Raw genomic sequence first — 21,157 nt, forward strand, 5'->3', positions numbered from 1 at the left:
TCAAGCTCACACAGGTTATTCTAGCATCTGGACGACAGACCAATTTACTCATTCTTCTCAAGCCACATTTTGACCTGATTACTTATTATTTCTGTTTTTATATGATCGCATGTGTGTTAATTGCTCACCCTATTCATTACGTGTTTCCAACTTATTTTTGGTCTGAATATAAATATTGAGTCAAGCTTGATCAAAACGAGTCGGCTCACTCGCCATCTCCACTGCGCGCCACTCTGTTTCTCTGATTGTCTCTTCAAATCAATTTTTTGTTTGTTTTGTTTGAACACATAAATATTGGTACAAGAGGGCACCAAATATATATGCGCCACAAAAAACAATGAGAATTCGAAGAGAAAGAAAAACAATAACTAACAGATAAGTGTAAGGTAGTGTAATGATAATAATAACAATAATAATAGTAATAATGGGGGAAACGGAAAAATACAATCGGAAGAAATCTTTCAGTTAAAGAAGATACAACCAATTTTTATGAAGAAAGTAAAAGAAGGTTACAGCAGGATCGCCATTGGCTTCTATTCTGAGCCATATCTGATAACATCTCTAGACACTGTGTAGCACCATCTCTCGGACCCAAGCCAGGGAGTCGTGAAGGACCAACAGAAGCCAGCCCTCTGCAGCTTTCTTTCATGCCACGACACTACTTCATACACTGACTACCTCTCCGCTTTTTCCAACCAGTCCCAGAGTCGGCAAGTAATGCATGACGTGGGACGACATTCGTAGAACATGTCCAAGCCACCGAAGTCGGTGTTTCAAGATGGTGACACCAATTGCATGATCGTCTATGTGCCCAAACATACGATCCCGAACCTCTGCATTACTAACATGGTGTTGCCACTGTATGGCAGCAATCCTTCGGCGACAGCGATGATCGAACACAGAGAGTCGTCTAACGTCCTCAACTCGGAGAGAACAGGTTTCACAAGCACAGAGTAATACTGCTCTCACCGACGCGTTGTATATCCGACCTTTTACAGCCAGACTGACATCACGAAGGCATCAAAGATGGCCCAGATTGGCATAAGTCGCTCTGGCTTTCACTATACGTGCATTGATCTCATCACTCACACCCCACCAGCACTTATGTGACTACCCAGATACAGGAACTTCTCGACTACTTCTATCTGCTCACCATCCAGAGTGAGTACAGGATTAGAATCCTGCCAGTCTTGTAGAAGTACTTTGCACTTCGAAGGTGCAAAGCACATACCGTACCTACGGACATTGATTGCCAACTGATTAAGTGCGGATTGCATGCCTTGGGCATTATCGCGCAGTAAGACAATATCATCCGCATACACAAGGTTGGGAAGTCTTTCTCCAGGCAACAGATCCACACCACCATTACTTACATCCATCAGAGCTGTTTCCAGAATGTCGTCGATGGCAAAGTTGAAGAGGAATGGTGAGATTGGGCAACCCTGCCTAACCCCACTGCTCGAATAGAACAATGGAGAGAGGTGGTTGTATGCCCACACTCTGTCTGAGGTGTTTGTATATAGGGCTTTTAGGATGTTAATAAACTTCTCAGGCACACCCTTCTTCAATAGACAATCCCAGAGAGCAGTCCTGTCCAACGAATCGAAGGCAGCCCTGATGTCAAGAAACACTACGATTGTTGGCGTTTGATAAGTATGACGGTGTTCTAACATTTGGCGGAGAGTGAAGATATGATCAATACATCCTCGACCAGAACGAAAGCCAGCCTGCTCCTCGCGAGTCAATCTTTCTCGGGTTTTGAACAACCTACGAAGTATGACGGAAGCCAATAGCTTGGACGCAATCGGAAGTAGACTTATCCCCCGATAGTTGTTACAGGAACGACGTGAACCCTTTTAAAGATAGGGACAACTATCGACTCATTCCATGACCTCGATACACACTCTAGCTCCCAGACCTCAGTAAACAACACAGTCAGTTCCTTAGTCAGAAAGTCACCACCATCTTTAAAAAAAGCCGGAGGTAAGTCATCTGGGCCTGGTGATTAGTAGCGTCTCAAGAGTTGGAGTTCCTTGTGGCTTCCGCCTCATTTGGTGGATCAGTCGTCACCGACCATGGAGGGCAGAACAGCTTGATCGATGTTGCCGGAGCAGCGGGCCAGTCGAACTGCCCTCCGAAGAATTCCGCCCATCGTCCAAGACGTCGATGGGTGTTGGTGTTTGGCATCCCGTCATTCTCTTAGGTTGTTTCGCGCACATCAGCCTCCTTGCTGCCAGTGGCTCGGATGAGTTGGAAGAGCTTCCGGTAGTTACCAGGTGCAGCTGCTGCTTCCAGCTCATTAGTACGCTCCGACCACCAGGCTTCTCGGTCCTTACGCAAGTTTTGCCCGATTTCCTTACGTAACATCCTTCGTTTGTGGTCAAACTCACGGTCACCCGGAGTAGACCGACGGGCTTCAATGAGTTCTAAGGAGCTTGAAGAAACCTAGTGCTTATAAGCGAAGCCGCAAGCGGCTTTACTCGCCAAATCAGTTAGTAAGAAATATAGGTATTCAAAATCCATTCTCGTATTTGGCTTATTTTATTCTGTTGTTCTCTAGCACAAATTAAGTCAGTGAAAATATACGAAGGTTGGCAGTACGTATATTTCCATAACAATGATCATGAGATTTAACTGAAGTCATATATACGGCCACTGTAATATCTCAATCAGTAAGAATTTGGGTTTCTAATGTTTTGAGGCTCTGTGGCCTCTTCTGAATAAATAAATAACTGTATAAGACTTAACACACGCCTAAGTAGTCTGTTTGATCTTAATTTAATACGGTCATTTATTTACTCTGAAGTGGCTTACACTAAGTCACGAAACATCAGAAATTCAGATTCTTACTCGTTGAGAAACCACGAATATTTCATTATTTTATTATTAACACTTTACCCAGTTTGTTTGAAAATATCAAAGCTTAAGTTATTCACTTTTTAGGATAGAAACTTTACTTTCTAGTTATGTGTTAACAAATTTTCAGGATAATTTTTTCTAGTGATTTACGAAATATATTATGTAGTAGTTAATTGTTCATAATACAGCACTGTTTTATGTACTCTGAATGAATTTACCCCAGTGGCGGTATAAGTGCACTTTAGCAATCAATACATTTTCGAGAACATGTTTTAGTAATTGACAATTGTTTCTATTCTTGCCTTTCTCAGTCCCGTTGTTGGTTTTCACCCAATACGTTTATTACTAACACATTTGGGCTATTTATCAATCGGACCTTCTCAAATGCCCCAGTCATTATGGCCACGTCCAGAGTTAAAACGCGATAACCAATCAGGTGAACGTCTTGGTCTTGGGAATCGGCAAAGTCCATCTTTAACAGCTAATCGTATCATACAGGGGCTTTCGTCTACTTTGCCGTCGAATAGTACTGAAGACGAACTATTGCCCTTATTTCCATTCGATGTGGAAAATCCAGATTTTGCTGATATATTAACAAATCTAGACCATATGCCAACCAGAACAGGTGATACGCTTTTGGCTTTTTATGTTGCTGCTGGTCAGTCAAAAGTTAGTGATATTCTTGCGAATATGGTAAGACTACTACTTTTTTTATTTCTGTTTATCAAAATAACTTTACTTAACTGAAAACTTAATAAAATTTAACTTATTATTCAACGAAAAACCACTCCACAAGCTTCGAGATTTAGTTCTGAATTTTTTTTTCACAAAATAACTCCAAACATTTAGTAGTATCACTTGATCGATAAATATTGATAATGAGCCTTCAGCATTGGAAAATGATAATGTTTGCATAATAATCAGTTGTCTTCATTTATTCACCTGATAGAATATATGACATTGGGATTATTAAACACCTAAGATTCAACCCATACTTTCATTTAAACAGTTTACTGTGTGTCGCCATTTTTCAGTGGGAACTGTTGAACTCTATTCATATTTTCCATTACGTCGAAAACCCAAAACGTTTCGGTTTAGTGTTCTACGAGTTGAAGATGTGCATAATTGGTTTCTGTTAAATTCATTTTCCAGATGACATGATGCAAATGTTCGTGAACTATTCTGTATGGACAGTGGGAGTAAGTTTAACTAACTACACCTAACAACTCGATATTGCATACTTATTACGTTTGTTATCCCTCGTTGAGCATAGACTGTTGACCGGCAATCTCGAATCAACTCTCCTGGGTTCTGCTTCCCAGTTATTGTCAAATGTTATTCATTCTTTCAAAGCCCGCCTTCTATTCCCAGCACAATGTGTTCTGTGGTCTACGTATACCTGAACACCGATTACCACGACGTGCAATGCTAACCGGTGTTGGGGATGGTGGGTAGAAAGTTAGGGGCGGCTAAACCGAAACGTGGCATCAGTGCTTGAAGACATTAACTCCTAGTCTAAGCCATGTTGGTAGATGCAGACTACTTGGTTGGGGTCCGCGTGACTATTGTAACCAATGGTCGAAGACTCTTGGTGACATGGCTCAGAATCGGTCACAATGGCGTGGGTGTGTACACTGTTTTCCCTTAAACTAAGAGATTAAAATCACTTCATATCTTTCTTTCTACGAAATAATTCTTTCTTCCTGTACTATATCCTTATATGCAATCTTTCTTTTATATATTACCACCATTGACTTAACCACTCCTATGAATCCTGTGTTCATCTTGTTGTGCTAATGAGGTATGTGTTGGCATATTCAGAAAAATATACCAATAATTATCCTGTTAAGTCTAATGGTGTCCTTGGACTTTAAATGGACATTTCCTATTGGTCAATGTTTATTTCACTTGTCAAATATTGTACAAATGTTGTTTCTATTTTATGGTACGATGTGGTCTGTTTTATTGGTATATAAACAGAGTATGCTTGAAATATAACGATTCATATCTCAGAAGCTGAGACTTGCGTTTTGGACTCAACTGGCTAGGCTAGACAGGGAAGCAGGGCCAATCAGGACTCTAGGTCGTTCTTACGTGTTTACGTGTCATTGATCCGATCGATAATACGCTGCGCATCTAATCTGCAGTCACAAGTCATAACAATATGGCAACTTGGCCCGATGCATATATGTGCCTGGTCCTACGTTGTAGCTGACTGACTGAAGGTTTACCTCGTGACTCAGTTTGATAATTCCCACAATGTGTATCCTATCCATCCAGAGTCTTCTTAACTTCCTGGTTTGTTCTCTGCAACAGTAGGTATCTGGTGAAGACAACTGTTTATAGATGGCTGTACTCTTTTGATGATGGTTGTAGTAGTTCTCCACGTTTCAGCTCCGTACAACAGAACTACATTGATGTTTGTACTGAAAATTACGACTTTCACACTTCGGCGTAGAGAGAAAAAATTAGATCTCTGCCAAAATAACTTATACTGCTTCAACAAACCTTACTCCAAAGATTGTCATGTGAATATTTGGTGTGGAAATTTTGAAAAACAAAAAAATAATATGACGCACTAAGATAATGGTAAATTGGTTAAGGTAAACCGATAGGAATGCAATAGAAAATAATCAGATTATAATAGATTGTTATTCCATAAGGATTCAAGAAAGTGAAGATTTACTAAAAGCATATTAATGATTAAAGGTGGATTAGATGAAATTTCTAATAATTACTATTAGCTTTAAAACAAGTATTGAGATATCAAAGCCAGTTTCTTCAACACACTTCCCAGTCCACTTGTGGTGCGTTCTACTTATATTGATGTAAGTAGTATATGACGCGAGTTGAAAACTTGATGTATGGTAGCAGAAGATGGGGGAAGATCAAGAAAGGAAGAGCGAGAACACAATGCAATTTGTAAGAAAACGCATGAACAATGAAATGTGAGACAATGGATTGGTGTTTGCAACAGGGACAGTCCAGGTTCGTATGATGGATTAATATTTTGCAAATTAACGATTTACTGTATGGTTTTTCTATTTTACCAAGTAACTCTGTAATTGTGTGCTAAATACAATTCGATTGTCCCCACCCGTGTTCTGTTCACTACACACTTAGTTTTATATGAATTATTTTTAATCAGAAATGAAACTAATACGTATCATTCAAATGCTTAAGATAAACGATAATATCTTTTGTCGAAATATTTAATTAATTAAATTATTCACAAACATGTTATCGCTCGATTTAAAATCGTTTTTGCAGTTATTCCTGATTGTCGGGTTTTCAAATGAGAACAAACCCGAGCTAATGGCTAAAGGAAAACCTATATTTATATGAGAGGATATAAGTCTCCAAGTCAAACAAAATAATTTCTGAAAAATAAATGTCCTATTAAATTTATATAATAGTTATCACATTTACTAGATAATATACCAAGTTTTTGATTTAATCAAATAAATGTTATTGTCATTGCTAAGTCTCCTTATTCAGCCTAGTATTCTTGGACACTTCCGTTCACTCGACCAGTTGTCAAACTAAAACAAGACTTGGACAGGGACGTAAATTACATTCCGAACAAAACAAGGTAATAGAATGTCGATGTATTTACAAACTTTACACAGGAATATTTGAGAATTCTCTCACCTCATCCCTTAGCGCTGATTGGGTGAAAGTGATCCGATCAGCGCGCTCCACTGTAGCATGCTCTGATTAAGTTTCTGGTCTGATAACAGCAATGTAATTGCACAGTATTGGCATTTGTTCATCATTTAATTTTGAATCTTGTACATATATGACTTCTACATAACTTACTCCACGAAAGTATATTTTACATTCCATAAATGTTTAGACAGTTTTTCAGTAATTTTGATTTGTGAATAATTTTTTATTACGTTGGATCATTAATACTGGATTTCCACCTACCTAGTTCTGTTCATGTACGTAATTTTTTTATTTGCTAAACAGAAGATTTGGTCAAGACTACCTGAAGCATTTCATCAGTTCTTAAGTGGTATCGGCTGTATCAAAGATATTTCTGATCATTCAGGTTGGACAGGGAACCTTCAAACTAGCTATCGTACATCAAATGGATACTTGGTGACGGGTCACTGTAATCAGACGAAAAATATACATGCTGACCACTGTCCGGATGGTATTCAATCAATTATATACTATGCTGATGCAATAACAGAATTAGCATGCATTTGTCCCACTAATCAATTTTATGGAAATGAAGAGAATTCTGACTCAAACCGTTCGTTAAAGAGTACACGTTATCGCACTGCTAGCGAAATCATAAGTAAGTTTAAAATTAAAATAATTGTGATTGGTTTAGTACAAACAGTACGAATAAAATGGGATATTTCATTGATCGGACGGTACTTCCTGAAGCATACACGAAATGCACTCGACTTCGTAGATATATAATTTACGCTTGAACCTGATTTATCTCTTGAGGTAGCTAACACAATGGGCTCATCACTATTACTTTTAGGAAATTCGATAGTTTAAAACGCTAAAGACGATTGCTATTAAATAGGTTTGTGTTGTATGCATATTAGAAATTTATCTGTCTCTAAAGGTGACCAATAGCTTACAAGGTGGTAGATTTCATCAAGTTTAAAAGTAAACAGTTCCATCAAGGGAAACTAATTACTTCTGATGAATAATAATTAAAGTGACCATATGGAGTATATTACACATGACTAGATTACTTCATGCAGAAAAATGATAAGAGGACAGTGTATCTGTATGGTAAACTGTTTTCAAAAGAGTATTCAATTCAATTAAAGCAAACACTAAATAGATCAAGGTTCTCTAGTAAATATATTTTAGTTGACAAACAATAAGAACTTCCTTTACAAGTTTACTTGATGTTAATCTGAGTTTTTTTTTTAGATGTTTAGTGTTTGTAAGATCGTGTTTGGTAAAAAGGTCATATAAGAAACTGTTTGGTGATTTTGAGAGACTGTGTAAATTGGATATTTTAATAATTTAACTTAATGTGAATAATACATATGCATACTCGATAAGTAATTTCTATTTCTGAAAAAAACCTTGATACTGATTAAAATCCCCCATCCTTTATAATAATATTATATTCTGTTTAATTATCACACCAGCTAACATTACTCGAGGGACAAGTCAAAGTGCAGTAGGCATGGGAGAAGTTGGGGCAGACCCGACTGGAGGTCGAGTGGCAGTTGTATGGCTCGAACGATGGGAAGATGGACCTATGCACTATGAACCAGGAGTTGGGACGAACATCCAGAATATGACGAGCAAGAATTTTGACTGCCCTGTCACAATTTATGTTCATCCTTTAAGTTCCGGATTATGCAGAGTTGGCATTATGCGTCTTCAAGGACGAACATTTGAAGCTGGTCCATTACAGAATGGATCTGTATTAAGTCAGCGTTGTCTTAGTAGTTTTGTAAGACAAACTGTAATAAACTTATCACGACGACGTCGTTTGGCTTCCGACTCATTTCAACCTCCTCATGTTCGACGAAGCCATGAATTGTTCAGATTGGCAGAAGCAAACCGTAAAATTGTTCGAGTTCAGCCATCATCATCTGGCAATAAAACTAATACATACTCTTGTAACACAGCGAATATTGTACGTAGTCTTTTTTCTAGACAAACTCAAATTCATTCTAGCTAAAGCTTTTCATATTTTAACTGTAATATCCACTATTGTTGTGAACAAGGATTCCTTCATATTTACATATCAAACAGAATGTTTTTTTTTCTTTTTATTTTCATACTTTCTAATCTTACGTATTTAACATGTAACTAAATATACTTTTACATTTTAATTTTCTTGATCTATAATTATGGTAATGATATATGAAATTTGCACACTTACTACACATTCAAAATCGAATACTGTCTGTGAGTAGACTGGAAACTGCAGCGGACATTTAGTCTTTACAGTTGAGAATTCACATAGAAAGGGTAGATAAAAGCTAAGTAGATAAAGTTTTTATTTGTAAATGTAATGATGTAATGTAATAATGTAAACTACAAGAATGGAAACGTCTCTCAATAGTACGCAATGGAAATGGATGCTTCTTAATACTTTTGTTGCTCACGAACTATATTGTTTATTAGATTCACTAAAATCGCTGTATTTGTGACAGATCATAAAACTGTTAAAATGCAATGTGCCATTGGTTTTTATATTTACAATTTGTACATAGAACATATACAATTATTTGGTTTCTAATGAAATGGTCATAGGCGAGTTCCAAACTTTGGATGTGAATCCTCCTGAAGATATGAATTATCAAAAGCATTAATTCGATAATAATAAACTTTTTTCATCTGGTTTTGCTTTAGCACCTCTAGCAAATTGAACAACCATCGGACGATCATATAGCATATAACCATTTGTGGCTTCCAACGCTTGTTTGGCAGTTGATTCACATGCAAGGCCGATGAATGCCTGACCTGAGAAAAACAGATTTTAAGCCTATACTATGAAATAGGATGAGAAAGATAGTGTGGTATACTGATTTTTTTAGAATTGCTAATAATAAATGCAGGTATGTTGTTATTCGCGACTCTTATACATCAGAAGTCTGACGATAACAACAATTGGATTTCTTACATCAAACATGTGATTATTATATTGAAGAACATTTACTGAATCAGATCGACTCCTCTTGATATTATTTGTTACAACCAAATAAAAACTATAGAGTATACGACTAACTTATAAAAGAATTCAATACAACACAAAATGGGGTTAGAAAGTAAAATAGAGCTTAACATCATCTTGTACTCACCTTTCATTCGACCTTCCGTCAAAAGCCTTATTGAAAAACACTCTGTTGAGTCCAACGAAACCCTTGGTTTGCAACTACTGTCAGTCACAGGTCCATTTGAGAATACCCCGAATATTGCAAACAAATCGGCTTCTGTAACCATTTGAGATAAATTTTTGACATACAGACGAGAGGTGGTAGTTCCAGTATCATATTTAGCAAATATTGGATAATTCTTGCGATCCTCATCTTTTAGGCGATTGGATATGATTTCATCAAGGGACAGTACTGTTACGAAATTAGACGGGTTATTATCAGTAACATTTGTCATATTTTTACTACTCAAAGGTGGTTGTGGTGGTAGTGGGATTAAATCTTCCAAGTTCTCATGTTCTTCATCAGAAAATTGTTCTGCGAAGAAAAATGATAAGCGGGATAGGAAAATGTATGTAAACAAATCGTCCATAAGATCCAAGGGATAAATCCTGTTCAAATATATCACGTGTTTCAAATCATTTTTTATCTAACTTGCGTAACCCTATGCTCAATACGGTTTTGTATTGGTTACACATAAGTAATGCAGAACATAATCTTGTCCTACCTCACATCATTTGAGGATCTAGTCATTCCACATTGCATAACCGAACATCTGAAACTAAAGTAAGTGTATATATTATGCATCAAACTCTCGGATTTACCTAGCTAATGTCATGACAAGACTTCATAAAATCCTCCTTACCTTTACGGAGCTGAAAATTGGAGAAGATTGATGCATGGTTTTCTTGAGAATTCTGAGTTGGTCCGTCAAGAAAATGCCGTCTCTCTACTTTAGTCTCCGTATGGATAAGTCCGAATCCACCTTCAGATTCATCAAGTGAATTACTATGATCACGCTGAGAATTGACGTTAAGAATCTTTGGCAAGTTTAACTTTTTAGCAGCTTGATGTGATTCGAATAATTCAGCAACATCAACATTTTTACGTTTGGAAGTCTTAGGAAGACGACTAGGTAATACAGTAGGGTTTTTTTTGCGGACTTTGAAACGTCTTCTCACTGAGATGCTTTTTTGTGCACAAGTAGTTGCTTTTTTTTCATCGTCTGAAGGAAACATAAAGTAAAATCAAAACTTTACCAGAAGCGAGTTCAGACTCCGGTCCACTAGATAAATCCATTTCTTCTGAAACTGAACCTGAATCATAATTTTCCTCTTTTGGCAAGCGCTGGATATTACCTATTAGTGTTTGCATTTTCGCATAATCTGAAGCAGAAATGACAATATAATCCCCAGGGAATTGTTCCGGATCTTCAAATGGTGGTGGTAAATGGAGTTTGTTCATTATGTGGAGTACCTGTAGAAAAACGTGTAAATATTACCGCAGGTTGCTTAATGCGAATAGTGATGAGTAACTGTCAGATAATTTTAATTAGTTTTCTGGACAAAACAGCTATTCACTGGTGAAAAGAAATGTTTCTCTCTAGAAACATCTTAACAATAGTCGATGATTTCTGTTCATCGCATGTATAATCAAGGTTCCAACATAAATTAGTGTGCTAAATTGCCATTAATTTTTTTGGACTTCATGACTATTAACAGAAGAGTGCTAATGTGAAAAAATCTGACAGTGAATCGGTTTAGTCAGCCTAAATTAGGATGAACAGGCACAACTTAACGTTCCACATGTATCATATATTTATAAGCACTGAGGAGCTCCTAAACTCGTCAACATAGCTTAAAAGAACATGCGCGAAAAGTGAATGTCCAGCGCTTTAACCGGGTTGGTGGTGGACACGGAGAGTCCACCTAGGGTAGTTGGAAAACCCAGATTCCAAACCAATCGTGCACATGGGCTCCAGTATCCTGAAGGAACAAGTAGCGTATGAACCAATCGTTGGCCACCGGCTACCATGGGAATGCATCTCCTCACGATGCTCCACTGCCTTGTGGTTCAGACCTTGAGGTCGAAGGCTCCGGGTGTGGCCCCCTAAGGAAACCACCTGCTTCGGTTTGGGCACCCGTGCAGTATCCCAGCCTCCATACATATCAAATGAGATTTGTGTGGCGCATATGTACTTGGTGTCTTCTTGTACCAATATCTATGTGTTAAAATAAATAAATAAAGTACATTGATTACGACTGACTTCGCCGTATTCTCGAGTATGTGATAGTTTAACGTTTAACTAATATGTGATATTACACATATGTCAGTAAAACCGTCCAAATAGAGTCAATATCGGAGGTTATGTACTACAAAGTAATTCTACTGCACTATTATAAAGAAACCACAACGATGTGCATTGATTAGAGCATGTCTTTAAACTTAAGGGTTTTACAGAACTTTAAACTGTTGTGTAAATGCATTCAAGAATCCTGACCAAAAAACACAAAACTGTCTTCACTTTTGCCTACCTGATTATAAAATGCTGGGCAAGAAGCCAACGATCGTACAATGTTTGTCAGTACGTCAATGGATACAACAGGATATTCATAGTACATTCGTGAGGAAGCTTCAAAAGATGTATCCCACATAGCAGAAAAAGCACTCGTGGTTACGGGAAGACATTCTTCTTTGGATTTGTCTGGATTAGTCTTTTGGATATTAACTGAAGATAATCTAAAGAAGATTTAGAGAATGTCGTCCTTACTTTTCTACAGACTGGATGAATTCAACTGAAAGACGTCGATCCAATATTTTCTTTTGGTGAAGATTTTTAATGATATTCCACGCATGTTGTTCAGATGCGAACTCCGCATAAGCGCACTAAGTCTGAATTAGAATGAAACAGATAAAGGGAATACATTACATGTTTGAGAGAACCGGAACATCCAAAATATTGAGACGTGGTTGCCCCCAGAGATTTTAAAAAAGTTAAACATTCATCTTCATTTATTTCAGGTGGGAGGTGTTTAAAAATAAGACATCTTTCATCTGACTTCATATAGATGGTATGTTTAGAGAAAGCTTCAGAACCAGAATAAGCAGTGGCTGGAAAAAAAAACAAAAAGGGACTAAATAAAACTGATTTTACAATTCATTACGGCTATGTTAATAGAGATGAGCATATTTTAATCAGTATTGTTATATTAACAGTATTGCGCACATATCGCTAACAATAACCAGCACTAGAAACTAGCGTAGTTAACCTGTACAGCTAATGTGGCGAGACTATAATTTATGGAAGAGCAATATATAAGATAACGCGGAATTCGACAATCCATTTGATTATAATGTTTTGGCATTTTAGCTGATCTCAATTTGTGATGAAAACCACAAATCTAATTCCTAACCCTAACCACTAACTGTAAATCATAATTCTAATTCATCACACTGGTTTATAACACTAAATTAGCCCTGGTTGGTCAGTGGACATCCTCAAAGTCAATTTAGCGTCGCTCAAAAGTCGTCCATAAATTATAGTTTCACCGCTAATGCAATTATCATAATTTAAGGTGTAAAACTAAGTATTTATTTGGACACAGATATTGGTACAAGAAGGCACCAAGTACATATGCGCCACACAAATCTCATTTGATATGTATGGAGGCTGGGATACTGCACGGGTGCCCAAACCGAAGCAGGTGGTTTCCTTAGGGGGCCACACCCGGAGCCTTCGACCTCAAGGTCTGAACCACAAGGCAGTGGAGCATCGTGAGGAGATGCATTCCCATGGTAGCCGGTGGCCAACGATTGGTTCATACGCTACTTGTTCCTTCAGGATACTGGAGCCCATGTGCACGATTGGTTTGGAATCTGGGTTTTCCAACTACCCTAGGTGGACTCTCCGTGTCCACCACCAACCCGGTTAAAGCGCCGGACTAAGCAAACGCTGTCCCAAGGTGATTTAAAGCTTACGTGGGTGACAAGGTAGTAATTCCTTCGAGTCTTAATCTCAGGCTATATCCACAGAACCTTTGCGATCTGAGATAATGCGATGTATCAATAGATATCAATCTAGTGCACTTCTTTACTCATTAATCTTGGGGGTATGCTTCACAGTTTAACCTGATCATTTACAACTGAATTTGGAAAAATGCCAATACTTTCAAACGAGAATAATTTGTCGGATCTCGCTATTGAAAGCTAAAAACGAGTAATACTTTAAATCTCCCGTGAAAAAAAGACATTCAAGATCATTTACATTTATCTGAGATGAAATCTAGCCTTGATCTAATTAGATCAACTTAAGGTGTCACGTTCCGCTTTTGGTTGATCTAATTATAGCTGTAAAATATTTTGTGCGCTTAGAGAGTTTGAAAAGCAGTATGTTAGACTATCTAGAACAGAAAAGAAGAGAATTGAGTTATTGACTCAGTAGCCACATTGAATGAAACTTCATTTAGTAACGTAAATTATTAAAAATATTCCGGAATATCACGAGAGTAAGATTAAACCGATATGATAGTCAAAACTAGGAAGTGACAGTGTAAGGTTCCAAACGAGTTAAAAATTTGAAGCCTAAAGGTAACCCTGATGTAACGTAAATCCATTTTGCGCGCGACAAATGACCTTAGCAAGTGTCCACAAATAGGATCAAATTGTAAATAATGGAACGAATTATCATTATTATTAATAATGGCTTCATTCAATATTATAGTATCGGTACAATATGGAATTCTCAGCACAGGTTACTTCAACAAAGTACTTACGCAACAACAAAAAAACAGTAACAAATACAAAAAAAGAGAAATGTTTTTTTTAAAAAAACGAAAAACTGTACAATTTTTAAAATTAGGAACATGTTAAGAATGTAAGTTATTGACTAGGTTAACTCTAACAACCTGTTCGTCACAGAGTATATTTGCTAGGTAAGGTGTTATAGAACTTTTATACTTTTTCTTGAGTGCATGGATTTTAATGTAATTACGTCTCGTTCTACCAGAAGATATACAAGGAGAAAGATAAGAGTGAAGGGGATGGCTAGTATCTGATAAAATAACACCTGTCAGGAGTTTGCATGATTTTAAATGTCTATCCACAACCATATTAATTATGACCTCGAAAGATTCACCACACATCTTGCTAACTGCCTTCAGCACTCTCCGCAATACAGCAAAGTCTTTCCTCAAAAGCCCGGGAAAGAATAATGGAGAACAGTAAAGAATAATAGGTAATATGCAAGAATTGACAAATTGTAAGAGTAAATGACGAGTAATTCCAAGAGCATGCAATCTCTTTATGTAGTAGGTCAGACGGAAAACCTTCTTCGATAACGATAAAACGTGGGAAGACCAAGACAGATCAGAGGAAAAGGTGACACCAAGATAATTGACCTTCGACACTGAGTTTATCAAAGAGTCTCCGATGGTATAAGCACTATGGGATCTCAAAATGGTGTTTAGATTCCGTTCATGTCTCATGCTAAAGTTAACAGCTTGACATCTAGACGGATTAAGTATGAGGCCATTACCAACAGACCAACAATCAATACGAGACAAAAACTCATTCATTTCTATGGGATGTAAAGAGGAAGAGATAGGCATACATACAGTGAGATCATCTGCATATTTCACAAAAGTGTTTTCTGCGGAAGATGGCAGATCATGCAAAAAAAAAGAGAAAAGAAGAGGTGAAAGAACAGCTCCTTGTGGTACACCTTCATGTGACAGTAGAGACTCTGAACTCTTTCCTCCAATCACAGTGTACTGTTCCCTTCCAGAGAGGTAGGAACATAGCCAGTTGGTTATCCAGCTGTCAGTGTTGACGCTGATTAACTTGTTAAGTAAACGTTGTCTTGGTATAGAGTCAAAAGCTGAAGTATAGTCCAGAAAAGCACATCGAACATACTTCTTACCCTTTTCTAAGTTGAACACTATGTTGTGATGCAGAACTGCAACAGCATCTAAAGTGCTTCTTTTGCGCCTGTATGCAAATTGGTATGGGTCAGTATTGAAATCACCACATACAACTGAAAGTGAATCATTGAAGGCAGTAACGGCAAACTCAGTGAATTCATCAGCGAAAACAGATATTGCAGATGATGTGCAATCTTGAGTCACGTAGATATTGGTAACATAAACATATTTGTATTTATTCAGATGTTTTGGACAACATCTTAGAGTTAGACAGTCGATAAAGTCATTTGAGAACTTAAAACGCACAAACGAAGATCGACAGCACTTTATGTTTACAAACGTAGCTACACCGCCACCACACCTCTTTTTATTGTTTGATCGATCCTGACGATAAATTTTGAAATCACGCAGTGATACTAGGCAGTCGTCCTGTAAATCATTTAACCAAGATTCTTGAATTGTGATGACACCACAATTACGATACATATTTTGACTTAGTAGGAACTGCAGATAGTCCACTTTGTTGATTAGTGATCGGCAGTTAGAATTTAGGAGCTCGGGAATCGACATACGATTAATATTCTTTCTCTTTAACGCATATTGGCGACCACCACGATGTCTTTCAAAGCACTTTTTTGTAACCTGTGCAGCGAAAGGTCGTAGGCTTTTCATAAAAGCGCCTGAATAGGTTGTGCGATTAATGGACATAATTATAAGTTAAAACAAAAGCGAAAAAACAGATGACTTGTTGAAATAATCAGATGGCAGAAACAGGTAGCCCAGATATTCAAGCAGACCGCCCAGATGAAGCTTTTGCTGAACATTTTTTTGTGCCCAGCATCGATGAACCGTCATTCGGTTGAAATACATTCTTAGATAGATTAATTGAAGTATGAATTATGTCATTTTAGTAACTTAGTTTAGGGTCACTTAAATGTCAAAACATCTGGCAGTCGGGTGGTCGAATGCGGAACAGTTTTCCGATTCTCAGAAAGGTTAAAGACAATGAATGTGCGTCAATCACTTGTACTCCTTGGACAGAAGCATGAGGCAATTCTAGCCTTCTAGATCTTAAATCTATTCCTATTAACACATTTCTGAAATAAAATTTGATGTGCTGTACTATGATCGAATTGGCCATAGACGGAAGGGCAATGAATGTTAGGCATTACCGTTTGATGTGACTTTAACATATACTGGGAGATCGCGCCATTCTCGTCCAATTAGCGTAGGCCCTCGTTCATCAACACAGACCACCTAAGTTAGTGATTTACATCAGTAAGAGAAGTTTAATGCGTTCCAAAATATGCTCGAAATGCCACCAGTACTATTAAAATCTAATATTTAAATTCTTTACTGGAATTCTGGCGTTAGGTTCACACTAAACTTAGTTCTGCGGAAGATAGTCAAGGAGACTAATTTTATCAAAGTCAGTGTGAAGTTCTGTTTAAACATTTAGTGCATCTCGATCTCTTTGTTAGATTTCCAATGGCGGATCTCTGTACAAAATAATTGATTTGATGGACACTCAATAACGATGCTGAACTTTTCAGTCTTAATAGACGCTACTAGCTGGACGCATTCTCTCAAGCATTGTGGTGTTATCGTGGCGCTGTCTAGCGCAAGGCAATTATCCCTATCCAAATGGTCTCCTAAAAGACAAACATTTTTCTATCTTTTCTCACAATCACCGATATCGTTTCTCCCTATCATTATAGCTTTTTAATTTGTCTTCAAGCCCCTATCTGTAAGGGACCTAGGTATTAGCATCGTTGGATTGCGTCTTATCCAGAGTACTTTGAGATTATAAGTACTGTAATAAATATTTTCTTTCACTGTGTGCGGACTCATAAGAAATTATTCATAATCACACTGAGTTATGTACCGTTAATCTGGTTGAAATAGTGTTGAATTTTAGTAATGGAAGCTGTTATTAGTGTAAAGCGTCAAATCGTTCGAGGCTAGGTTTTTAGAATTATGGTCTAGTTCGCTATTAGTAAATCTATCCTTGTTACCATTATAATAGGACTAATCCTAAAATTATAGATTTTTCATGATGTGACTACCTAATCTATAAGATCTTACATGGACGTCACATAATTGTTTACACTAACTCGTCCTACGGTGATAACCAGCAATATGACATCTAATACTTGTGAAGAACACTTTTTGGGCCGGGTGGAGAGTAATTTACTTATTACACAAACAACAGGTTACACGGGGTGACCAAGTCTGCATTACTAAACCATGCATTCTCGAATGATTCCTCATTCGTTCACCATCACCGACCTTCTACAAGTGTTACATTTTGAATGTTAATCTCCTCAGTAATTATATATTCAGATTCGAGAACCCTGTAGTTCGGATCCGATAACACCACAGATTTGTGGAATTATGGTCTACCACGATACTTGTGCTGCTCTAATGATAGACCTAGTTTTAAAATTGCACATTTGTTATGATGTAACCGCCTAATCTTTAAAATTTTACGTGGAAGTCGCATGATTGTCTACACTGTCTCATCGTATCATAACAACCACCAGTACATGGTGGAGAACAAGCTTAGACTAGAGATAGAACAATACACTTAATATGAATGAAAGATATGAGATAACATTCAACAGGGACCACGCCTGCAATTCAATTCATTGCTCCCACCTTATCCATCGTTGGGTTTTTCTCTGCGTTAAATATTTAACATTTATCGTCCCAAGTGTCTGTTGTTCAGCTTTGAGGATTGTGTGGTTAGGGCCAAATGCCACTATAGATTCATGAGTAAATCTTCCTTTACCAGGGAGAAGGTTGCAGTATTCTATTTATAACTTGCATCCTATTGTACACCGATTGTTTTTTTGTTTTAAATGAACTTACCAATTAATCTATTGTTTTCTACTCATCTCCAAGATGGAAGTATATTTTCGTAAACCATTAACCTGAATTTTCGCTTAACTTTCTTATGAAACACTTTCAACCGAGGGTTATTTAGGACATAAATGTTTCTTGGTATGCGGGAACACGATATTACGTCAATGCCTGATCCAGCTAGTTTGTGTCCAGCAGAACAAACATGATCAGCTTCAGCGTCCAGTGTTTATACATTCATTTATTTTAAGTAACTATTAGTCAATATAAGGGGTTTTAATGTTTTTCTGGTTCATTGGGAAAACGAAACCTTATCACTGTTTTATTCTATCTTTGTTGTTTAACAACAATGGGATGACTTCGGGAGTTATTAATCCTACAAAACACCAGTTTCCTGATAACAATTGTTAACCCTCAATCACTTCCGCAATATAAAATTTATTTCCTCAGTTACAAGTTATGTAAGAATGTTTGGAAATTAATAGGAATAACGAGTAGTAATAGTACTTTTGTTCGATATTCGCTCTATGGCTTTTTTACAAACGGCAATATAAATGCTCACCAAACATGGTACTTGATACAATCAGGCTCAAGCGAGCGGCCAAAGAGAACGGAACTCCCTAGAAGCTCACAACTTGCAATATGCAGTTCTTTTTAGGACAGCCTCTATGATTAAAGCAGTAGTCAATGAAGTAGCTCACTGATACAAAGAGGGCCTGTCCTCTATATATATATATACCAAAAGGATCCTAATAATCATTCAAGTGGGGCATAAAATCCGTCGAAAATTACGAGGTTGAGTGTCTAATTTTCTCCGTTGAAAATCGCAGGTAGATTTACGTAGACAATTACAGTTATTAAGCAGTCTAGTCGTTGTAAACACATTTTGTTAGAGCTAAATAATATACATGTCTCTGGTAACCGACCACGTTTATTTTCCTTAATATATCCATCAATATGTCATGAACACAGAGAACAATTAGGGCCCATAATCAAGGATTTAAGCTACAGTTAATCAAGAATATCTAATATTTAATATATTTTATATCATCTGTATTCTGGTCTTGATGGGCTTAGTAAAGTGATCTTCCAGTCACAATTCGCTCTGAAACTTTTAGAAACGGTCTTACATCTGTCCTGTGTACTCATGAACTGAAACCATCCACAGGAGAAAGGTTGATGAACATCCAATATTTCGTTATGAGACATTTAATAAGGTGGCATAAAATCCACTGGGTTAAGTTAGTTTTTAGATATTGAAGGTGCCACAGGTATTCGGAGTTTGACAACGCTTTAACTAGTAACACCTTCTAATATGAATCGTACCCACCAAGTGAAATCAAAAGACAGAAGCGAGGAGGTTCGAAGATATATTTGATAGGCTATCAATATATCGAGGATCGTCTGATCTAATTTGACTAGTGATTGCAGGGGTTACTGAGCACGGCGTTCCCACTCGTGATCTGGTGAGGATGCATGACCGAGTGCATTCAGCTAAGTGAGTCCATTAAAACTAATGTGGTCAGCATCCAATGTCGAAAACTTACAGAGCTATTTATTTTGGGGATTTATTTACCGCTACAATATGTCAGGGTACGGTTATAGAGGTAAATTGATGGGTATCGAAACGTGCTGATGATTGTTTCTGAATAGATTTAGAGCATGAAACTTAGGAAATAATCATGAAAAGAAACTAAATTGCCGAACTGAGTTACTCATTGGTACTCTGTAACACTATTTCGCACTAAGAACCACTGTTTCTAAGTATAATTCTCATTCATAGGCTCACTCAACGTAATACGTTAAAATGTGTATTATTATGGGGTTTGTAAAGATTGACAAATTGTAGAGCCTTATCACAGGATGAACCAAGTCAAACAAACACTGAAAACCAGGAGACAATTTGCAGTTTTACGTCCTTCACTGGGACTCGTAGGTACTGCGCACCCACAACCTCATAGTGAATTTCATAGTATGCCTATCTAACATCAGTAAGCTCTCGATATGGTGATACCAATGTTGTAGGATGAATTGGGTATACTGCGAATCCATCGATTTAAAATATGCAAAACACTAAAAGCAAATTTCTGAGTTCGGACCCCTATAGGGATTGTGGATTTTTACTGTAGAGAAGTCCCATAAAAAGAGATAAATAAGCTGTTTAGTTACTCTTGATTTTCGAGAGTCGTTTAACTAAGTTTGGTCTGCGCTATTAGGCATAAAACCATTCATTTAACTGAGTAAAAAGATTATTCGCATTTGCCTTTATCAAATTATATGATTCTGACCAAATGAAGAGATACTAATCTTAATTCTTATTTTAAACTAAATAAATTTTGTCACACAAAGACTGGTTCAATTCTTTAGCATTGTGTGCCTCATGTATAACTTTCATAAGTGATATATGAATGATTAAGTTGAGTGCAAGAAAATAGGAGACTTCAAGCACTCTATACTTGATCGGTAGGCTGTGTTTCATTTAATACTGATTCGAAACAACTAAACAATTTCTCTTACTCGCCAATAAAAGCATCAGGCTATATATATATATATATATATATATATATATATATATATATATATCGAATTAAAGGCGCATAAAATCAGCAGATTGTCAAGTCTATAATTTGAATTTTATAAATAACAAAGCTTTAACTCCACTGTTAAGTGAATATTTTCTTTTAATATAATATCATTAACTCCGAGAACTATTATGGTAATTAGAAATATTCGAATCAATGTGCTAACTAAGAATTCCGAAATAAACCAATTTGAACCAAGTAGAAGTAGGTGAGCTCAAACTAATGTATTATATTTGGAATTCCTAATGAGCGGGCAATCCAGTACAAAGGAATGATCGGTTAGTAC

The 21,157-nt window shown here is 37.0% G+C and overlaps 2 protein-coding genes across 4 annotated transcripts in view; one reads left to right on the plus strand and one right to left on the minus strand.

Moving 5' to 3' along the window:
• Window positions 1-9,031, plus strand: part of MS3_00006508 (uncharacterized protein) — a 56,390-nt gene extending 47,359 nt beyond the window's left edge. Inside the window, exons 17-19 of one of the 2 annotated variants that reach the window (XM_051214675.1) lie at window positions 3,171-5,847; window positions 6,832-7,165; window positions 7,989-9,031. Coding sequence is in view for 1 of the 2 variants with exons in the window: in XM_051214677.1 (XP_051067860.1) it covers window positions 3,171-3,552; window positions 6,832-7,165; window positions 7,989-8,530 (1,258 nt within the window). In the remaining variant the exon portion in view is untranslated. The remainder of the gene's footprint in view (window positions 1-3,170; window positions 5,848-6,831; window positions 7,166-7,988) is intronic. The other variant, XM_051214677.1, reaches the window with a different exon arrangement.
• On the minus strand, window positions 9,021-14,128 carry RNPC3_1 (RNA-binding region-containing protein 3; the record flags this gene model as incomplete). 2 transcript variants are annotated; one of them, XM_012943600.3, is made up of 8 exons in its annotated part: window positions 13,604-14,128; window positions 12,439-12,620; window positions 12,280-12,395; window positions 12,044-12,248; window positions 10,769-10,985; window positions 10,375-10,734; window positions 9,657-10,046; window positions 9,164-9,318 (listed from the first exon to the last, which is right to left on the minus strand). In XM_012943600.3, exons 1-8 carry the CDS (start codon window positions 13,605-13,607, stop codon window positions 9,164-9,166), a joined length of 1,629 nt encoding a protein of 542 aa, XP_012799054.2. In that variant the 5' UTR covers window positions 13,608-14,128. The 2 variants fall into 2 exon arrangements, with proteins under 2 accessions (XP_051067861.1, XP_012799054.2); XM_051214678.1 differs by having other exon boundaries at window positions 9,021-9,318; window positions 12,280-12,401; window positions 12,439-14,128.
• Window positions 14,129-21,157: the final 7,029 nt, after the last annotated feature.

Source organism: Schistosoma haematobium, chromosome 2 (genome assembly GCF_000699445.3).
Source record: "Schistosoma haematobium chromosome 2, whole genome shotgun sequence".
Taxonomy (NCBI): domain Eukaryota; kingdom Metazoa; phylum Platyhelminthes; class Trematoda; order Strigeidida; family Schistosomatidae; genus Schistosoma; species Schistosoma haematobium.